Genomic DNA, 22,115 nt, shown 5'->3' with positions numbered 1-22,115 from the left:
CTTGACAGTTGTCCACTTACTGCACCCTCACAGTACTATGTGTATGTATTGGCATTAACCTGCTGACATTCTCACGCTGCACATCAGCATTTTACACAACCTCAGTGTTAAATAATCAGTCTCTCACTGTATATATAATGTCTCTTTTTCAGCTTTTCATGCAGCTAGACCTCCAAGTCGAGGTCTGAGGGCTCACATGCAGTATAATAAGCTGTTTTGTGTAACCCTCAATTGATCAGAAACCTGGAAAGGTTGCCAACGTTCTGCTTTTTCAATTGTTGATAAAGGACAAAAGATAATTCCAGTTTAAATAAATTTTAAAAAGCACAGAGATAAGAAAGTTGTGTCAGAAATGTCCTTGTTCTGCTCAGGAGATCCACCACACTGTGAGACTTTCAAAATTCCTGTTTCTTTGTTTTTGGCTGCAGGTTTTGGGTCAGAGCTTCAAGAGCTTCATCTTAATCCAAAGCTAAACCTAAACCATACAGACTTTAACTCATAAACACCAACATGCTCTTCATTTACAAATAGAAACAGATACATTTTTATCTGTTTGCACATTGTTCAGTGACAGTAAACCAAAAAACGCTCTGATCTTCCAAGTGCAATAACAGGAATGTAGCTGTCATTCTGTTAACATGTATGTGTGTGTCCTACGAAAGTACTATGACGGTGGATACACTTTTAAAACTATAAATAATTGGACAGAAAGTGGCGTTTTGAATGAAATATACCTTTAACCCTTGTGTTGTCCTACAGGTCAAAATTGACCCGTTTTAAAGTTTGAAAATGTGGAAAAAAATATATTTTCACAGTGAAACTTCTGATGTCCACATTTTCAACATTTTTGGGAAATCTCTGAACATTTTTTGGTGGAAAAAAAAGAAATGTTAAAAATGTTTCTTAAGAACATTCACATAAAAATCGAACAAAATCCAGCAAAATTCGCTTCTCGCTTCGATTTTGAGTGTTCTTAAAGAAAATATTAGAAGTTTTACTGCTATATATGTGATCGCTTTAGATATTTTTAGGATTTTTTTAGAGGATTTTTACTAATTTTTTGAAAATATTTCCAAGAATTTTCTTGCCAAATTTGGACGATTTTTTTTTTTTTTTTTTTTTTTAAATAAAACTTTTAAGGGAAACTTTTAAGGAATTATTGGAATTTTTTTCCTGAAGGTTTTGCAAATTTTCAGAAATTTGGGGACTTTTTTTGCAGAATTTTAGTATTTTTTTCAGACAAGGAAACAATATTTTTTGGTGCCTGTAAATGAAGACAACAGGAGGGTTGAGACCATAAGTCATTCATTAGGAAAGCACTATTAGTGTGGAGACTCCTTTAAACTTAAAAATAACTGGACAGAAAGTATTATTTTATTAATATCTTTATTAAACTAACAATGAAACAGCCGCAGCTTGGCAGTTTAGACTTCCTCCTCAGACTGCATTGGACCAGCTGAGTGACGTCTTTGAACTTGTGTGAGCTCTGTTGCGTCTCTTTTTGTGGAAAAAAGAAATGTTGAAAATGTTTCTTAAGAACATTCACAAAAAAATCAAACCAAAATCCAGTGAATTTCGCTGCATTTTGGTTGATTCTTTTGTGAATGTTCTGAAAGAAAATATTACAAGTTTTACTGATATATATATGTAATCACTTTAGATATTTGTAGAATTTTTTGGAAGATTTTTACTCATTTTTTGAAAATATTTACAAGAATTTTCTTGCCGAATTTTGAAAATACTTTCTTGCCATGTTCAAAGATTTCCCAAAAATGTTGAAAGTGTGGACATCAGAAGTTTCACTGAGAAAATAGATTTTTTTCCCACATTTTCAAACTTTAAAACAGGTCAATTTTGACCCGCAGGACGATACGAGGGTTAAAGAAACATTAAAAGGTCTTTTGAATGGTAAAGCAAATGAAGAAGCTCGTCTGTCTGACTTCAGACATGTTTAGGCCGCCAGCTGATTTCATATCAAAAACTCAACAAAGTGTAATTGGATGAGCCATGTCAGTCTTTTAATATATAAAAAATATGTGCATTAATCAAGCAATCAGTGGCAATGGTAATTTTATTTTAAGACAGTCTAAAACCAATGAAATTAAACATAAGAAAAATCATAGACATACAACTTTGAAATAAGATTTTTACTCCCATTCCACAAATGAAACGTGTAACCCAGCACAGCAAAGGTGTACTGCGAGATGCTAAGTTTTACATACAAAAACAACACTAAGCTACTCTATTGTTCTCTGCCTTGTGCTTACAGTTCACATTTTAAATAACATAAATCACTAATGATGAAGCCTGAGAAACACCTACACAGCAGCACATTTGGTTTGCAATGACATATGCGGTGAACTGATGATTTTTATCATCTTTACTTGAATACTACACATTATGCATTATGTTTTATGTTGTATGATGTAATGTCAGGCAAGTGTATGGTTACCTTTATGTGTAGAAAGTAAGGCTGACTGGTGACAAACCACCAGAGATGAAATGTCATTCAACATGAATGATACCTGATTTAAAATATGGTGGTACAATACCCAAATACAAGGGAAAAAAAAAGATTTTTGTGTTCAGGAATGAATGTTTTGTTTATCTTATCTCCGTGATTTTTCTTAATCAACAGTAAAGCACTTTAAGTTCTAAATTTTGTAACAGCAAGTCAGTGTTACAGATCTATTTTGAATAGGACACAGACGCTGTTTTTTGCCCTCATAATGACACACTGTATTTGGAGCTTCTCCTACAAATATTAAGCCTTGCAATGAGCTAAATTCACTACTTCAGCGCACGGTGCCACGATAAAACACAATCAAAGGACAGGTTTTGCCTGTAAAGCACTCATCTCAGGTGTAACACACAACGATTGGCTCCCCAAGTCTGCCGATGGAATCAAGGGTTTCAAGTACAGCTTTCACAAATAAAACCACAGATATTTTTTTTCTGACGTGTAACATTTCCTCATTGTCATCCAAAGTGCAGTTGCATCGATTTAAATTCAATCAGGCTCAAATAGGTTACTCCCGAAAAAAGTGACTCAAGAGTAATAAAATAATACGTTTTCAAGTCTACCTACAACGAGTTCACTCACTGGCTACATAAAGAAGCAACTGACGGAATAACGTCTAATCAGCATCCTCACCAAACTCAATAAGTATTCATCAGTCAGGATGCAGTATTTTCTGTGTTGCAGCTAGAAACAAAGATGCTACGTGTGCGTTACAGTGACGACAGAGTAAGCTGCGTAAGATAGGATAATGCAAAATGGTTTTGTTTGGCACACTTTGGCAGTGGCTACATGTCTTTTACAATCAGTCAGCTGGAAAACATATTTAAGTATTCCAAATGGCATTTTTAATCACCTGTGTTCACTACTTTAATATTTTGTAATGGCATCGGGACCACTGATAAACTCAAATACCAAAAATGTCCTTCTTAAGATACTGAAGAAGAAGGAACATTTGGCATGTTTTCGGCAGTTGGAACCAATTCAGAGCATTTACAGCTAAGTATCTTACATACAACTGACTGAATTGTTTGAGCTTTGCCAACAATAATCCTCTGTGTTTCCTCACACTCGCTAAAGCAATCAGATCCTTTACCGTTACTGGTCGAGATGCATTACATGATATAAAAAAGGTACAAAACGGAGCACAGACTGCTTGAACGCATCACACTTGTAAAGTACTTCCAACATTTTTTAACTTAAGTCTTGAAAAGTCGACGTGTACAAAAGTGTTACTCTTACAAACAACATACAGTTCCTGGTAAATGTAGTGCAATAACTCAGGTGTTATTAAAAACCACGCTGGACAGTTAGGGGTTAAAGAGTGTCTCTATTTTTCCTCCTCCTCCTCTTCTGGTTTAATGTGCCTTGCAGCCATCATAGGTTGGCTCAGCGCCTAACTTCATGCTTATGCAACCGAGTCCGCCCTCTGCCTTCACTCCGAGGCACCTCCATGTGATAGCAAGGTCAGCTAAGGCCAGCTAAGGTGAGTCAGTTGTAGTTATGGTATTGCTTGAGGACACTGAGCTGTCCTGTGTAGCTGGACTGCCGCACAAGGAGGGCGGACAAATCTGAGGCTGCTTCCGACTCGGATTTTCTCTCCTGCTACATAAATAAGACGGCATGCCTGTAAACTCATGTCCGGCTGCACGGCTGTCCCCAGCTGCTTCGGCTGTCGCGTCTTCCGGAGTTTTCTGTTTTTTCGATGATCCAGGTAGACACGTGGAAACCCCGTCGAGCAAAGTTGCAGCGTGGCAGCTCCCATGCTTTCCATGTTGACGGTGATAATGCTTGGCTGGAACTTTGCCCGGCTGGTCAGGGTCAGACCAGCTCAGTTTTCTCTTCTGCAACGGTAGAGATAAACTAAATATAACAACTATAACAAACCAAGACTGTGTGTGAACTCTGAACTACTTAGTCAAAGTTGTGATAAACCACAGTCTTTTTGAAAATGTTACTTTGAGAAGTGAAAAACACAACAAGGCAGAGGAGTTTAAGTCTGCAAACTGAAATAATATCACATTTCTGAGTACATTTCAAGGCCCATACTACCATATCATACAGCGTGTCAGAGAAAGAGTTAGTATGTCTCGAAAGACAGCGTGCAAAATGCTGTATGCCAAAAAATACACAGACAGGGAGGTATATTTAAGGTGCAATATTATCACTAAGTAGTATGTCCCAATTGCACTAATATTGTAACGGATTGATATGGTTGTTGATGTTGAGGTTTCAATGTTTATTGTTCAGTTCCAGATTTACCTAATGTCAGTGAACGCACCAATGTTTAGTTAGCTCACCTCTGATTGGCTGAGAGTCAGCAGTAGAGAGAGCTGGGAACGGCGGCTAATTCTGGAGGCAAATTATCAGTTTTTGTAGTTATTTTGGCGTTGCCTACAGCCCACAGTAGCCTGTGTGAAGGTTCGATAAACGACTGAGACAAAGTCTCACACATTCATCACAGAGGGTTGCAACAACACGTTGCATCGTTTTTGCAACTCGTCGGTGTCTCGCCCTGTTCCAAGCATTTTATTATATCTAATTTTACTTCCATGGAGATGGCGTTGCTTTTCTTTGAAGCATGGCCATCAGAAGAACCTGATTTATGCCTGGGCGCCATAATGAAGGGCAAAAAGTTAGTAAATGTAGCACAATCCAAGGTGGCGTACAACTGGAGAATGTAAACAAAGCCGTCTTATAGCACTGTGTGACGACGTATTCATCCGCTCCGCTCATTAACTAGTTCCACGTAACCAGTTCTGACGTAACGATGAAACAGCGTAGGTCGGGGACCCCTTGTATTTGATTTAGAATGCAACCATTGTTTTTACTTTATTATTATTTTATTATCTTGCTGTACTGTCCTTAATCTAACTCTCAAAAAATAAAGAGTATTTTGTTTTGCTATGTCCAGTTTGACTAATGCACCTTTTAAAAGACAGTAACAAAGGTAACATTCATTAGGAAACCCACCTTAACTGGCATGTGGAGTTGATTTTGGTGCCAGTGCGGTCCAAGTTTAGGAGTGGTGGTTTCATTCGGCGTGTCTGAGGACTTAAATGCCATCTGAGGGAACCACATTTTGAGCAGGATCTCTATTTGCAGCAGATTTTGAAGATATTTCTCACTGCAAAAAAGAGAACATGAATGATGACACTTTGTATTTGTAATAATGACACTATCAATATGTTTACTACCATTAATATTAAGCTTGCTACTCATGATGATCTTACCCCATTTCAGGTTTCTGCAGAATCCCAAGAATCCTCTGTAGTCTGTCAATGGCGACACTCTGCTGGAAACTGGTTAAACCTATTAACACATACCATCCAAATGTCAATGCAAATAGGCATGATGGTTTAACTACGTGATAGGATGTACTCAATCATGATAATCCTGTTAGACATTGCTCGGCCGCGTACCTCTGTCAAATCGTCCGCTCTTCAGTCCATGCAGAAGCTCAAGCAAAGGATAGGTAAACCTGTGCAAATCTGCACACTGAAAAAAAAGGATAAAGTTTAACAACTACCACTCATCTGTTATTTGGCTGCAACAAAAATGATACCTATCAGCTCACTTTCTGAGCGAACGCCAGATCCCCCGGTGTCGCTGATGATGATCTCAGGGCGGCAGGTCCCAGAGAAGACACTGAGTCTGGATGTTTGGTTTTGTCGGGGCAGTGTTCCGACTCGTCACACTCTGACTTTGAGTGCAGCTGATCTGAACGAGGTGGGGAATGGAGGTAATTCCCAGAAAGTGTGATTCTCTCGTAGGCCGACGCAGACTTTCTCATTCCGCCGTCCCCCTCTCCCTCCGAGAAGACATCTGCTTCGTCCTCAGTCTGCTCGCTCTCGCTGGGGAGGAAGCTCGAGGTGGAGGGTAGTGAGTCATAAGACGGCCATTTGGAAGATTTTCCCAATGAGTTCATCTGTGGAGGCAGGGAGACGACACAAACACATTAAACTAGTATCACACAGAAAAGAACTCATCCCCAAACAAAACTTAAGTTCCAAAGTCGAGGCTTAAATCTAAGGGTGACTCAGCGTTCTCCATCAGAGCCCTTCGGCTTTGGAACGACCTGCCTGAGGAGATCAGGCTTATAGAGTCAGTAACTTCTTTTAAATCACTTCTGAAAACCCACTTTTATAGTCTTTCTTCTATGTCAAGTTTACTTGTAGCTTAGTTTTAGCGTTTTATTCTGTACTATGTCCCGTTTATTTTAGATGTTCTCTCTTGTTTTATTTTATTTTTAGCTGCCTGGCTCTTTAGTGTGATGTCGTCTCTCTAATTCTTTCATTCTCTGACTTTTTTGACTTTTAATTTTAACCCTCAATCTTGTTCTTTAATTTTCAAACTGCCTAGTTCCCTTGTTCGAGTTGCGTGCTAATCTTGCTAATTATTCATTAAATTTATTGTCATTTTTGCTATTTATTTTTAATTGACTGCTCTGATTTGTCTCCTATAGCTCATTTGATTTACTCTGTGTTGCATGTTTTAACTGTCAAACAAAGGTGCTATATAAATAAAGTTATTATATTGCACTGTGTATTGGTGTCATTAGAAGTTGTACATTCATTTTAACACCAGTATACCGACTGTACACACAAAGCAAATCTGCTGATGCACAAATCAACGCATTTATAGGAAATATCCATCCCTAATTTTCACTTCAAACTACTACATTTAATACAATGTGATATTGGCTAAAAGAAAGATCACAATACTTTTGTAAGTGTTTCAATTTTGCTGCTTTTGGGGATGATTTTCCAAATTCGCTGTCTTGCAATTTGTAGTAATCTCTTACTCTGACTTACTTCAACGACAAAATAGTGAAAGTAAATCTTTAATAGTACTGGCATTTCTTTTCAGTATTATTTAGATGTGTACTTCATTACACAAGACACATATCACAGTAAAATTACACCCATATGGCAATGAATTCTTACTAGTAAACACTGAATACAAAACTTAACTTAGCCATATTGCAGTCTCAACATTCTGCTAACGGACCCAAACAAAGTGCTTTTATCAGTTTCCTGCAATACAAATTCAAATGTACTTGTTGCCAAGAGCTGTGAGTAATGTTCTGACCATGTCTGAGCAAGCACAACATAATCAGACGAGGACTGTGCCAATGATCACCTTTGACAGAGTATTACTCTGCAAAGAGGCACACAAGGAACACGATCTGCTCGTGTAGCGCCATGCCCGCGTGAATCTTCACTCTAAAAACAGACATTATGATCAGAAGCTGCAGAAAAAGTCTATTCATCTGTTTCTGTGGACAAATATTTGTTAGAAAGCAACACAGTGAGGACACTTCTGCACTGTGAGAACATACTTCACAACTTCAAATAGCTGTTTGAAGCTTAGATAAGAGTGAGGGTTGGGCATTTAATTGTGATAGTTAAGCTTAGTGTAAGGGGATTGTGAGTACACTGTGTCCTCGCAACTTGTGTGTGCTGCAGTGGAAAGTAGTTGGGTCATCTGAGGACAGCTGTGGACACTGTTGATCTGATTTCCTGCTGTAACCTCTGCAGCAACAGTAAACATTAAACTGGCCACATGATTTAACTGCTTTGTTTACAGTATATTTTTACCACCGCAACACTTTGTGCAGTCAGTGTTTATTAAACAGAGCTGCAATGATTGATCGATTCGTTGTCAACTATTAAATCAATCAAATAACAAGTTGGAGTAATTCTTTAAGACATAAAGTCTAAATTCTCTGATTCCACTTTCTTCAATGTGATTATTTTCAGTTTTTTTATGACAGTGAACTGAATCTCTTTGGGTTGTTGACGAAACAAAACCTCTGTGGATGTCATCTTAGGCTCTGAGAAACACTGACAGATATTTTTCAGCATTTTCTAACACTTCATAGACCAAACAACTAATCGATTAATCATCTGAGTTATGTTTGTTAGTTATTTTTTTCAGAAAAATATGTAAATACACCTTTTTAAACATGATTTTGTTTCTGCTTTCTTTACATTATGACAGTAAATAGAAAACCTTTGGTCATCTTGAGCTTTGGGAAACACATTTTCTGGCATTTTCTGGACCAAACACCTACAACAATAACAATAAAGCTTAGGTTCAACCCTAACGGTAAGTGAAGATAACTCTGACTTATTGGTTGTCCTACTAAATACCTCCTAAATTCTTTTTTCCATCTAAAACTGGAATATTTTCTGGTTTCTTTATTCTTCTGTGACATTTTCAACATTTTCTGAAGCTTTATAGACAAAGCTACTAATTGATTAATCAATCTCAGTTCAATTCTTAAGAACAAAAAGTCTAAATTCTCTGATTCTACCTTCTTCGATGTGATTATTTTCAGTTTTTTATGACAGTGAACTGAATATCTTTGGGTTGTTGACAAAACAAAGCCACTGTGGATGTCATCTTAGGCTTTGAGAAACATTGATAGACATTTTTCAGCATTTTCTAATGCTTTATAGACCAAACGACTAATCGATTAATCATCTGAGTTATGTTTAATAGTTAATTTTTTCAGAAAAATATGACATTACTTTGATTCCAGCTTCTTAAATGTGTGTATTTACAATAGTAAACTTAACATCTTTGGGTTGTTGACAAAACAAAACCACTGTGGATGTCATTTTAAGCTTTGAGAAACACTGACAGACATTTTTCAGCATTTTTTAACGCTTATAGACCAAGCTGCTAATCAATCAATTAATCGTTTTTTTTTTTTTTTGGCAATAAAAAAAATCTAAATTCTCTAATTCTGGCTTCTTGAATGTGAATACTTTCTGATTTCTTCATAGATATAGAAATATCTTATTATTAGTTATAATTTTATATCTTAAAATTTACGATAGTAAAGTTAATAAATTCGGGTTGTGCACAAAACAAGACATTTGAGGATGTCATGTTGGTCTTTTAGAACACTGACAGACATTTTGTGCATTTATTGATGTTTTACAGACCAGAAACCAATCAATTAATTAGTTTGAAGCTTTTGTTGTTGTTCTTTTAAGTCTAAATTCTATGAATGCCCTCTGTATGTCAAGATTTTTTGGTTTCTTTACCTTATGACAATTTTCCAACATTTTTAGATGCAACAATCAATCAACCAATCAGTTTGAGTTATAGTAATTCTCTAATTCCAGCTTCTGAAATGTGAAATATTCCTGCTTTCTTTATATTCTGACATCATCTTTGGTGATCTTGGAGTTTGGGAAACACTGATGGACATGTTTATTAACCATTTTCTGACCTTTTATAGGCCAAAGTACTAATCGATTAATCGATACCACGGACAATGCTAAGTATGTTTAGCTTCATAACTTTTAAAGACATAGCAACCAATCAACTAATCAGTTTGAGATATAGTAATTCTCTAATTCCAGCTTCTTAAATGTGAAATATTCCTGCTTTCTTCATATTGTGACATCATTTTTGGTTATCTTGGACATTTGTAAACACTGATTGACCAAAGTACTAATCGATTAACCAAGACAACAATGGACAACGACAAGTATGATGAGCTTTTTTTCCCAGCTGTAAAGTCAGCAGAAATAGTGAGCATTTAACCTGATATAGGATTAGATTTCAGCATGTTTATCACAACTGGTACAATGTCTACAGCCCCGGCTATGCGAGTGAAGAGAACAGTTAGCTAGCTAGCAAAATATCTCAGTGATTACGCTAAAAAGCAAACATTTACGACGGCTGGAGCTTTTAGGAAGACAAGTAAAACGGAAGTTAATGTAAAAAGTTGTGATATATGGTGTCTATTTATTCTATTTAACGTAAAATACTGTCTTAGATAGCTCTTACCTTGCGGTCGAAGCGGGTTCCCTTCCCAAAAAAAACGGTTCGCTTGTTTTTAAACTACCTGAACAATTTGGAGACTTCCAGAGGGAAGTTGGGACAAAGCCGACGGCTCCGTTAGTTACTGAAGCACAGCCGTTGACTCGTGTTATCCAGCGTGCACTCGGTCCCTCCTTCTCTCTCTCCCTCCGCTCGTGTTTCGTTCACTTGGCGAAGATCTCCCCAACCTGCACGAAAAGCACCCACACAGCGCAACGGGCGCTACACGTGCGCAGCGGGTACGGGGCCGCGATTGGTCCGGGCGCGACGTGCCGAGCGCCCCGATTGGCTGAGGCGCTCGGCCAATCGGCGACGTTCGCTTCGCCGGTTGGCTGGAGCAGGCGCAGGTCCCGCCGCACCTCCAACGGGCGGCACGTGTCGCTGGTGTGGCTGGACAACGAGGGGAACAGCACGCGGCAGCGGGCGTCTGTTTTAAAATTTCGGTATGCAAATTAGGTCGCAGTGACGCAGCGAGACTTTGAGGAAAAGAACATCGTGGATTCGAGTCGGGGCTGATGGAATTAATGTTTTGGTCTTCTTTGTTCCTCTAAATGTCACAAATCAGTCATGTAATTTAAATAAAGTCCTCCATTAGGGGCCTAAAAGTGATGGAGCAAAACAAAAACATGACTTAAATGTGGTTAATAATTATTATGAAAATGAAATTAACATTACACATTCCTATAGTGGTTGAATAGTGATATTTGGGATTGTGTTCCGTGTAATATAATCTCTTTGTTGTTGTTGTTGTTTTGTATATAAATCCTAAAAGCTGGACCCTCTACGTTTCTTTACTGCTAATGTCAGTGAGACAGACAGGATTAGGAGCCTATTAAAGCCCCTAGAGAGAGACACATACACACAGTTTGGCAGGCAGTCTTACATAATTACATAATAAGATATACGCTGGAGGAGTGAATCACTTCTTTTGTCACATGCACAATGGGATGCTACCTGCAGTGAGGATGTGCTGTAACTGCTTAGACTGCTTACGGCCAAAAAAGCAGATGCTTGTGTTGATTGTAGATATTATCACTGTAAAAGTGGCAGGTAGTGAATGAAAGTGTGAGTGGATGAGCAGATTAGATGCTGTTCAACCTATACAGATGAATTGCAAATTTGTCAGTGTTTTTTTTAAAGTTTTTTTTATGGTGCATTATTGTGATCTTATCAAAACAGATGTGTTCCTTGAGTTTGCTGCACGGGGACATTTAGTTCCAGAGTTTTGATTGCAACACAGATGCTGTAATTATGCAAACATCACCTGCCGGCCAGTAATATCTCCTGATAAAGAAACTACGCAAACAACAGTGGCAATTACCAGCAGCTCTCTGAGGCCGGTCCGACCATGTGATGCAAAAATGCAGATACTCGACATGTGAGCTCCTCTGCTGCAACTGTTGTGGTGGGAATTCCATACATAGCTAGAAAGATGGATCAAATAAAATGCCTTACAGTCTGTTTTGTGGGCATTTTTGGTCTTTTTGTGGTCATTTTGTGCATTTTTGCGACAGTTTTCAGTCTGTTTGTTTTAATTTTAGGTGCTTTGTGGTCATTTTGTGCATTTCTGTGGCTGTTTTCAGTCTGTTTGTGGTAATTTCAAGTGTTTTTGTGGTCATTTTGCAATTTTTGTAGTTATTTTGTGTGTCTCTCGTCACTTTGTGTCTTTATATGATAATTATCTGTCTCTGCTTTTCTGTGGTCACTTTGTGTCATTTTTTGTCATTTTCTGCATTTTTGTTGTCATGGTGTGTCTTTTTGTGGTTGTTTTGTGTGTCTTTGTGCTCATTTTCTTTGTTTTTTGGCCATTTTCAGACTGTTTTGTGGGAATATTAGGTCTTTTGTGGTCATTTTGTGCATTTTTATCATCATTTTGCGCCCCTTTGTGGCCGTTTTCAGTCTGTTTATGGTAATTTTAGGTGTTTTGTGGTCATTTTGTGTATCTCTGTGGACATTTTGCAACTTTTTATAGTTATTTTGTGTGTCTCTTGTCATTTTGTAACTTTATATACATGGTATTTGGTTATAGGCGGGCATGTTGATTTTAGGCCTGAAAATAGCAAAAATGTCAACTATGATACAAAAAGTCCCACAAGTATATATTGACTCAGAAGTTAATATTCAGAGAAGGGACCTCTGAGAATTTATGAGTGATTCTTAAAACCAATTTGCTACAGTAATGATCTGATAATTGATAGTTTGCAGCCAAAAACTGCATGGCCAAGGCTGACTGCTCTGAAGACTTTTGTTTTGTTATTAGTAGATATTCAAACCAGGATCCAATATTAAAATAGTTTTCTATGAGACACGTGCACAAACCGCATGCAGTTATTCTGTCACAGACAGACAGACAGATAGACAGATAGACAGATAGATAGATAGTTTTGCTCTTTGCACATCCTGATGATCACATAGAAATAGAAAACCTCCATGTTAACACTACAGATATCTACCTATGATGTAAAACCACTGAATGTAATTATATAGCCAGTCAAAAGTATGAAAAATTTCCTTTTTGCACAAAATAACAAATTATGGAGTAACAAAACATTGCCTCCATATATTGGCAGAATATCAAATATCAAAAATTGTATTTTCCCAGCTCTGAAGCTTAATTTAGCATGATCAGTGGCATCCCTGCTGTTTTTATGCGCTTCCAAATAACATTTCTAAGTAATAAAATTATATTAAAACAACATAGAATCAAAGTTCAGTTCCAAAAAACTGAACTTAAATTTACAATAAGTAACACAATCTGTTACAGGTTAACCTTCTAACTTAGCTGCTAGCTGTTAGCATAGCCTTAGCCACTGTGAGAGGAGCTAATATCCTGGTTTGTGGCAACGACTTGTAGAAGCATCGAGGAGGGCTGTCCATCTCTTTCAGTCTAAAATATAGGTCATCTGTGGAACTGCTCCTCTCAGTAGTTTCAAAGCCACCCACTGTCTGAAGCCGCAGGACAGGATATCAACATGACCTGGTAACCCGTCAAACAAGGAAGCGTGGTGAAAATGTTTAACTTTCCCTGTGTGAGCAAGTGCACATATTACAGCCCCCCGTGGTGGAAGCTCGGCCTCCGACAGACGTGCACGGCCGCTGGGTCTCGCTTATGGGAGTTTGTGGGAGGCAGCCGACACCATCAGCAGACGCCACACTGTGCAGTGGTGACCTTGAACTAATTTACATCAAACTGCTGCTGAGCCGAAACCCAATTCACACAAAATCATTCACGGCATTGTTTGGACTTCACTGGAAAAAATGCTCCTCTCAAAACAAGAAAAAAAACTTATTTCAAGGAACTTTTACCTTGAAATAAGTGAAGAAATCTGCCAATAGAACAAGTGAAAAATGGCTTGGTAAGATTTATTGAAATAAGATATGATATTTTGCATATTGATATCTTAAAATTAGCTGGGAAAACTTATTTTAAGCTCTATTTTACCAGGATTGTCAAGCTTAGGTGTCTTAAAATAAGCCAGATATGCTTTAAAAAAAAAAAAAAAAGCAGATTTTCACTCAAAAATCGATTTTTGCTTTCATGTAACCTCCTAATTTGAGATGTATTAACCCTCCTGCTGTCCTCATTTATGGGCACCAAAATATTGTTTCCTTGTCTATAAAAAATCCCAAAATTCTGCAAAAAATTCCCCAAATTTCAGAAAATTTGCAAAACCTTCAGGAAGAAAATTCCAATAATTCCTGAAAGGTTTCCCTTAAAAGTTTTATTTTTTAAAAAATCCCCCAAATTTGGCGAGAAAATTCTTGTAAATATTTTCAAAAAATTAGTAAAAATCTTCCAAAAAAAATCCTAAAAATATCTAAAGTGATTACATATATATCAGTAAAACTTCTAATATTTTCTTAAGAACATTCACATAAAAATCAACCAAAATCCAGGGAATTTCGCTGGACTTTGGTTGATTTTATTGTGAATTCTTAAGGAACATTTTAAACATTTTTTTCCACCAAAAAATGTTCAAAGATTTCCCAAAAATGTTGAAAGAAGTTTCACTGTGAAAACACAGTTTCTTCCTACATTTTCAAACTTTAAAATGGGTCAATTTTGACCCGCAGGACGACATGAGGGTTAAACTTATTTTAAGTTTTCTTGTAAAATACAGCTCAAAACAAGATAATTTCAAGATTGTTTGACTTAACAAGATATTTAAGATGCGTTGTCTTAAAACAAGTCCCTACATCTGCTGAAATGTCACTTTATCTTAAATCAAGTGGGATGAGACCTTTTGACTAAAAATAAGAAAATTAGACTTGGTAAGATTTTGAGTTTTTGCAGTGTTCTTCCAGCAAACCGGATCGCGTTGAACTACTACATGGGCAAAATATCACCTCATGCTGGCTTCCATACACACCTGTGTTTACAGTATATATTACAGTGTATACCAGTTGGTCTGTGTTGTTTGTGTCATGTATTTATTAGGAAGTTCATTACAATCAGAATGAATGCAAGTGTTGCACTCTTCCTGATGAATTTAGCGAAGAAAATATTAACTTGACGACAAACTACAAACATGTAAAACAACGTGACAACAGTCTGAGTCTGTCCAGATGTGACACTGTGTCGATCTTTTTTGCTTCCTTCACTTTCCAGTCCACCATAAATGTTCTTTTTCAACACACTCCATCTCTCTAGCAGCCGACCCAGGGATCCTCTCTGTTCGTCCTGGAGATGAAGGCAATTTTTCTGCCCATTTCCATGTGGTAAATACGCCTGCAGTTCTCAAAGTTCTTCCTCTGTCGCTCTCGGCAGGGCTTCTCGAAGTAGCGTTTGCGTTTCACATCGTCAATAACTCCCTCCTGATTCAGGACCCTGGAGTAAAGAGAGAAAACATGTGAATAGCTGGGACTTGGGGATGGTAAACAGGTAGAATGGTGAAAGTGACATGGCAGAGCAGTCCCTTTACATTTCTGGGTTCTTCTTATAGATCATTTATATATTTACACATTAAAAGACATGTATGATGCAGCAAACGCTGCCTGTGGACTGACAAACCGCTTCAGCATAATAAATAAATTTTTTTGTGTTACAGCTTCAGAGGAGATTTTTTTTTCTACAAAGATTTTACAGAGAATGCAATGGACATTTTTTACAATCACACATCAAAACTACCTGTAAGGGGTGAACAATTCATCACTTTTAAACTGAAATCACCACTGAAAACAATGCAATTACCAAATGCAGCAAATTAAAAACTACGTTTCTCAGCGTTGTTGTGCTTCATCGCATTTTAAATCTATTAGATAATGATTATTAAGCTAAAGTTATTAAGCTTTTTTTTCTTCTTTTTCCCCCGAGTTCTAAAGAAAACCAGAGGGCGTTGGTGATGCAGCAGCTTTTTAGTCCTGTGTTTTTCAGTTTAGTGTGCTTTTTTTCTTGATGCCAAACATTTTTAACGGTTAAAGCACTTTGTGAACGCTGTTCTTCAGGGAGCTACATAAACAAAGTTATTATTATTATTATATTACTATTAAAGTCACTCTGAAAAGGCAAAATTCAACAATTGAAGTACTCAGGCACACATTGTATTTCTTCCTTGGAGCTAGGGTGACTAAACATCCTGTTTTCCCAGGACATGTCCTGTTTTCACGTCCTGTCCTGGTCGTTTTTTATAAAGTGATGAAAACGTCTTGGTTTTCATTGTTCTTCATTTGCCACTAAATTGACCGGTTAAGCAGTAAAGAAAACTGCTGGGAAAGATCAGCTCTACAGCAAAATATAGACAGGCAAACAAGAAGCATGAGGAAGAAAAGCAGGATGAAGGACAAAGCTAAAGATATAGATATTTTTGTTAGTTTGTTTTTGTAAGTTTGTCAGAGCTATTTTTAGTTAAAGTTGAATTGCTAATATATCAGAGGTATTTTTAGTTGTTATTCATTTTTTCTAATACAGAAGAGACATTATTTTTATCATCATTTCATTTGTTATTTTTGAAACTTGTCATAATAAAACATGCTGAGTAACGTCTGAGAAGCCTGTCTGAATTTGTGTCTTTGGTTATAGATAGTATTTGGTAACATAACGATTTTCTATCCATAGAGAGGAGGCGTACTTTAAACGTACTGAAATTATGAGGCACCTTTGAGTAAACTCTGAGTATCATTTGATGATCTAATTGCCAGTCGAGTGTCCTGGTTTTTGGTAGTCAAATATGGTCACCGTATTTGGAGGTTAAAAACAGAAAACACCAAATTACTGACTGCCTTTATAACAGAACTGTTACTTGTAGTATCGCGATAAGATGTTATTCTCTTTGAAACTGACTTGCTGGTTGTAGTATCGTGATAAGATGTTTCAAAACAGTTGATAATAGAGATTACGTCGCAGCACACTTTAACCCCTTTAAAAATATTTTTCTATGTCTATACGCAAACACATTTAAATGTACATATTTAAATAAATCCTTAATGCCACCAAAACACAAACTATCGCTTGAGTCTGTCTACTGCGCAGCCGCAGCTCTGTGACATTGAGCGGAAGGCTAACGGCTAATGTTAGCTTGTTCCTCAGCGGATAAAAACAAAAGTCGTGTCATAATTTAAACTAAATACACAAGTTTGACCTGTTTAAAGTCTTGTACGCCGCATCGACGTTTCCGTCTTGGACCATCACTGTCCGCGCAACGAAGCGAAGGTGTCTCGCCATGATGACGCCGGTGCTTCCCTCAAATGTCGTCCGGCTGCAAGCGCTGAACTACAAAAGGTTCCGGATCAATTGTCCGCAGGAATCGACGCTAGGTAGGTGACGCTTTGCTCAACCTTTCTCAGCAATGACCTCTGTTCTCTTAGAAACTGACTATATGGTTAGTTTCCCTCAAATATTGTTCGTAGTAACATTCGTGTAAAAATTGTAGTTATACTTAGAGATGTTTTAACACAAGTAAATGTACTTTGTCAACCTTTCTATCATTATCAAAAGAAGCGACTTTGTTTAACTTTTCACTTTATCATTCACAGAGGTTATTCAAAAGCATTCCAGGAAAGGTAGGATAAAAGTATGGGAAAATAATACAATGTTGTTAGAGAGAGATAAACCAAAATACTGTAATCCACAGGTTCTGCGCCTCTGCTCCGGTGGGGCGCCTCTCCACAAACCCTGCGTAGCTCTGCGTTGTGTGTGTGTTTAAATTTGAGTGCAGGGTGTCTTGCAGCGAGAAGAAGCAGACGGCGGGGCTCGGAGTTGCGATGGAGACCGGTTTATTATTATTATTATTATTTTTTTTTTTTTTATTGCTAACTGTCCTTGTACATACCACCTTCTTCAACAACAGTAAAAACGTATCTCCCCCCGAAACATGACTACCTCAGCTGAACGCCGGTCTAACTACGGTGTCCTCGAAGGGATAAAAATATAGAATTTGCTTAGTTCAACCGAACAACATACAGTGCTACAGTACCACCTAGTGGGATGTTTCTGTTACTGCCTTACAATACAACAGAGGAAAATTAAATTAAATAGATTAAAAATAATAATAATAATAATAATAATAATAATAATAACAGTACAGACCAGTTGAATAAAGTGCAAGCAAACTTTATGGAATAATAAAAACTGATTCAGTAAAAGAGCAGAAAGAGACAAAAGATAGGAACAATGGAAACAATTTTAAAAAATGAAGTACACAACAAAACAAAAACATACATATTTTTATTTATTTATTTGTTTAGAAATAAAACAAAAAATGGATAAAAGTTGAGACAAGTTTAATTAAAATCCTGGCAGATTAAAGACTTGATGATATAAAAGGGATTAATTAAGAGCCATAAATAACAGAACTGTCTTCCTTACTTTTAAAAATGGATACAGTTGGAGCAAATAGCTGGATCCACCAGTGGGCAGCAAACTGACAAATATACAGTTACATTTCCAAGAAAAAAAAACATGCTTTATTGACTTATTTACAGTTTCTGAGCCGCTGAATTTTTAGTTTTTAAATATACAAATTTTTATTTTCCATGAACTGTTAATATTTTTTGAATATGAATAATATTCTCTGAAGTTTCAGGCTGCAAATGATCAATTATCAGATCATCACCGTAGCAAATCAGTTTAAAGAATCACTTATAAATTCTTAGAGGTCCTATCTAATTTGCTGAATAACAACTTTTGGGTCAATATATAACTGTGGGACTTTTTGTAACATAGTTGACAGGTATCATAGTTGACATTTTTGCTGTTTTCAGGCCTAAAATCAACATGCCTATAACTGTCTATAACCAAACACCATGTATATAAAGATATAAAATGACAAGAGACACACAAATAACTACAAAAAGTTGCAAAATGGTCACAGAGACACACAAAATGACCACAAAAGCACCTAAAATGATGACAAACAGACTGAAAATGACCACAAAGATGTGCAAAATGACCAAAAATGCACAAAATTACCATAAAAAGACCTAAAATGCCCACAAAACAGTCTGAAAATGACCAAAAGAGACAAAATGAGCACAAAAACATACAAAACATTCACAAAAAGACACAACATGACCACAAAAATGCACAAAGGGACACAACATGACCCAAAAATGCACAAAATGAAAAAAATTACACAAAATGACCACAAAAAACACTAAATGACTCAGTGAGACAAACAATTATCATATAAAGGCACAAAATGACAACAGACACACAAAATAACTACAAAAAATATTAAAATGACCACAAAAACACCTAAAATTATCACAAACAGACTTAAAATGGTCATAAAAAGGCATAAAATGACCATAAAATGGATTGAAAATGACCACAGAGAAACAAAAGAGAAAGTTTAGAAGCAACAGTTTAAAATGTTCCGTTTTTAGAGTGTAACCTTAACTTTAATGTCAAACTTGATATGTAAATTAATAAAAATTTCTCTCAGTTCTCTTTTGGACAGCACGTTGTTTTAAATGTGATAACAATGACTTCTCTTGACCTAAACCTTGCAGCCTGTTCTTCTTCCCTCCCAGGTCTCCTCAGAGCGGAGAACCAACATTATTGTCGTCTGTATTCAGGCCGATAGCTTTCAGGGGAATCACAGATTTATGAAGCTGCATCTGTTGTCGCAGCAGCAGGGACAGCAGTGTCCAGTGTCATTCTTTCATCACGGCCATTCTCCTCATTTTCTTCTCATCCCCGAGCTGCTGTTGTCCTCTGCGTGTCTCAGTCCGAGGTCAGCCAGCGGTGAACGCTGCCTTGGAAGGGAAGTCTAATTTGCATTCAAAATTGCTTTTATATGCCCTCTGTGTGCACGAATCAGCCGATGAGCTTAATTCCCATGTTGCTGTAACTCTACACGGTGCTGTATCTGCATGGTGCCACAGGGAGGAATGCTTAGACAACCTGCACAGATAACATCGTGACTCCTTTTGTTGGGTGAATACAGTGCATCATGTTTCCAGAGGCGGCCCTTATGCTCCAGACCTGACGAAATATTCTTGACAGTAAGTGAGTGAATGTGTGAGAGAAGAAGAAAAGAAAGAAGAGAAAGAGGCAGTAGAATCTAAAGAAGCAGAAGTTTACACTGAGAGGCTCTGCTGTGGTCAAATACATCCCACTGACAACACTTGAGTGGATTTTGAAATAATTTATTCACGTTTAACCCTCCTGTTGTCCTCATTTACGGGCACCCAAAAATATTGTGCCCTTGTCTGAAAAAAATTCAAAAATTCAGCAAAAAAATTCCCCAAATTTTGGAAAATTTGCAAAACCTTCAGGAAGAAAATTTCAATAATTCTTTAAAAGTTTCCCTTAAAAGTTTTATTTTAAAAAATCCTGCAATTTGGCAAGAAAATTCTTGTAAATATTTACAAAAAATGAGTAAAAATCTTCCAAAAAAAATCCTAAAAATATCTAAAGTGATTCCATATGTATCAGTAAAACTTCTAATATTTTCTTGAAGGACATTCACAAAAAATCAACCAAAATCCAGTAAAATTCCCTGGATTTTGGTTGATTTTTTTGTGAATGTTCTTAAGAAACATTTTTAACATTCCCTTTTTCCCACTGAAAAATGTTCAAAAATTTCCCAAAAATGTTGAAAATGTGGACATGAGAAGTTTCACTGTGAAAATATATATTTTTTTCACATTTTCAAACTTCAAAAAACAGGATGACATGAGGGTTAAACAAACACTCTCAGCGGATGTTTCTGTTGTTATGACAGCTCTGATGAAACCGTTCCATCCAGAGGTTTGTCAGAGGTTTGACCAATCAAACATGCTGCTCTATTAACTGTTACCACATTTTATTGCTATTTGATGTCTGTTGTGATATTAAATTAGCTTTTCTCCAATCAGTTTAGTGCTTATCAAGTTATCTGTTCTGCTTTCTGCCTGCAGCTGCCGTGTTGTTGCCACAACAAATGAGGCATCTCTTCATTTATTCTTCTACTAACTGTTACATAAATCTGATTTTTGTGGGCTCTGCATGCTTTCACTGGTGATGCTTTTGCAAATGAAGGTTTCTTGGTGCTATTAACTTATTATGTCTTTACTTTAACTCTTGAAGAAGTTCCCACATCTTTTCCTTTTCTAATCAACAGCCTAATAGTTTCCTGTTTTATAATTTTATTGGAAATGTGTTAATAGTTTGTGGCTTAACTGTGCAACTACTGGCATAGTAAAAACAGAGGAACAGCTATTTTGTCGTATTTGTTTTCCTTTGTTTTCACATTTTAATCGCACAGCATGAGCTGAATATCCATTCTGCACGTGATACCAGTTAGTCAAACTTAATTTTTGATGTAAACACGGTTCATTCTGGGTGTTGTGTTTGCCAATTAATGACACTGAACATAAATGGGTGGTTTTCTCTAAACTGGTTTCTACTGTTTTGGTTTGAAAAGGGTTCAATTTACCCAAAAGCTGTGCAAAAGGTTTTTGGAGATCAAAATCAGAAAAAAACTATATTTATCCCCGAGTGACAATTAGGTAGACAAAGAGCGGCAAGTTTAAAAAAGGCACAATAAAGAAAAAACATAAAAAAGGCGGGTGGGCGAAAGCAGCAGATCATGTCAGGCCTGCTGATAGTAATTAAAATTTAAAAAATAAATAAATAAAAATAAATAAATGACTAAATAATAAATAAAATTAAAATAAATAAATAAATAAAAATTAAATAAGAAAGTAAAATCAATAAAAAGTAAAATAATATAAAACATTTATAAAACAGCAAGTATATGTCTGACAATGACACTGTAATATTGCACATGTAGCGGTTGCTGCAGAGGTAGTAAAGGCAATAGTGTGCATGTAAGTGTTAGAGATGAAAAAAACAGAAGATTATATACAGCAATAACTTAAAAATAAATTAAAATGAAAAATTACAAAAAATTATTAAAAATAAAAAATAAAATAAATGCAATAAATTAATTAATTTAACGTGTTTTAGTAGAAGATTAAGTCATTTTAGCCGGCTGTGGATGGACGTGTATAATTCCTCCAGGTACCGACAGACACAAGTGGCTTTCTCAAACTGATGAATTTATTGAATCCACAGATTCATAAATACCACCGTGAAAACTAAAAACACAGACGAAACAACAATTACCTTACAGAAAATAAAGACAATCGGCAAAATAAAACTACTACAAAATAAAACAGACAAAATACCTCGTTGGCTGAGTACCGAGAGAGGAATTAGCCTGGGTTTTCTTCGCTCTTCTTATTTATCTTATCTTCTTAAACTTTTTACCTTTCGTCTTAGCCCTTTTCATGCTTCTTTTCTCTCAGATCGTTTCTTCTTCGCTTTGAG

The 22,115-nt window shown here is 36.6% G+C and overlaps 2 protein-coding genes and 1 long non-coding RNA gene across 3 annotated transcripts; all 3 read right to left on the bottom strand.

The window, feature by feature from the left end:
* Positions 1-1,996: 1,996 nt before the first annotated feature.
* On the bottom strand, positions 1,997-10,544 carry ciarta (circadian associated repressor of transcription a). The gene is made up of 6 exons (XM_023273250.3): positions 10,328-10,544; positions 6,096-6,446; positions 5,941-6,016; positions 5,752-5,830; positions 5,492-5,645; positions 1,997-4,362 (listed from the first exon to the last, which is right to left on the bottom strand). Exons 2-6 carry the CDS (start codon positions 6,444-6,446, stop codon positions 4,000-4,002), a joined length of 1,023 nt encoding a protein of 340 aa, XP_023129018.2. The 5' UTR covers positions 10,328-10,544; the 3' UTR covers positions 1,997-3,999.
* Positions 10,545-14,768: 4,224 nt separating this feature from the next.
* On the bottom strand, positions 14,769-17,623 carry mrps21 (mitochondrial ribosomal protein S21). The gene is made up of 2 exons (XM_023273225.3): positions 16,939-17,623; positions 14,769-15,188 (listed from the first exon to the last, which is right to left on the bottom strand). The coding sequence occupies exons 1-2, from the start codon at positions 17,019-17,021 to the stop codon at positions 15,008-15,010; spliced, it is 264 nt and encodes an 87-aa protein (XP_023128993.1). The 5' UTR covers positions 17,022-17,623; the 3' UTR covers positions 14,769-15,007.
* Positions 17,624-17,893: 270 nt separating this feature from the next.
* On the bottom strand, positions 17,894-22,115 carry LOC129350742 (uncharacterized). Its single transcript, XR_008604234.1, has 2 exons — positions 21,974-22,115; positions 17,894-19,703 (listed from the first exon to the last, which is right to left on the bottom strand). It is a non-coding gene; the product is annotated as an uncharacterized LOC129350742 (long non-coding RNA).

The sequence above is a fragment of the Amphiprion ocellaris genome, chromosome 15, assembly GCF_022539595.1.
Source record: "Amphiprion ocellaris isolate individual 3 ecotype Okinawa chromosome 15, ASM2253959v1, whole genome shotgun sequence".
In the NCBI taxonomy this organism is placed as follows: Eukaryota; Metazoa; Chordata; class Actinopteri; family Pomacentridae; genus Amphiprion; species Amphiprion ocellaris.
This window is presented reverse-complemented; position numbering and strand designations above follow the sequence as displayed.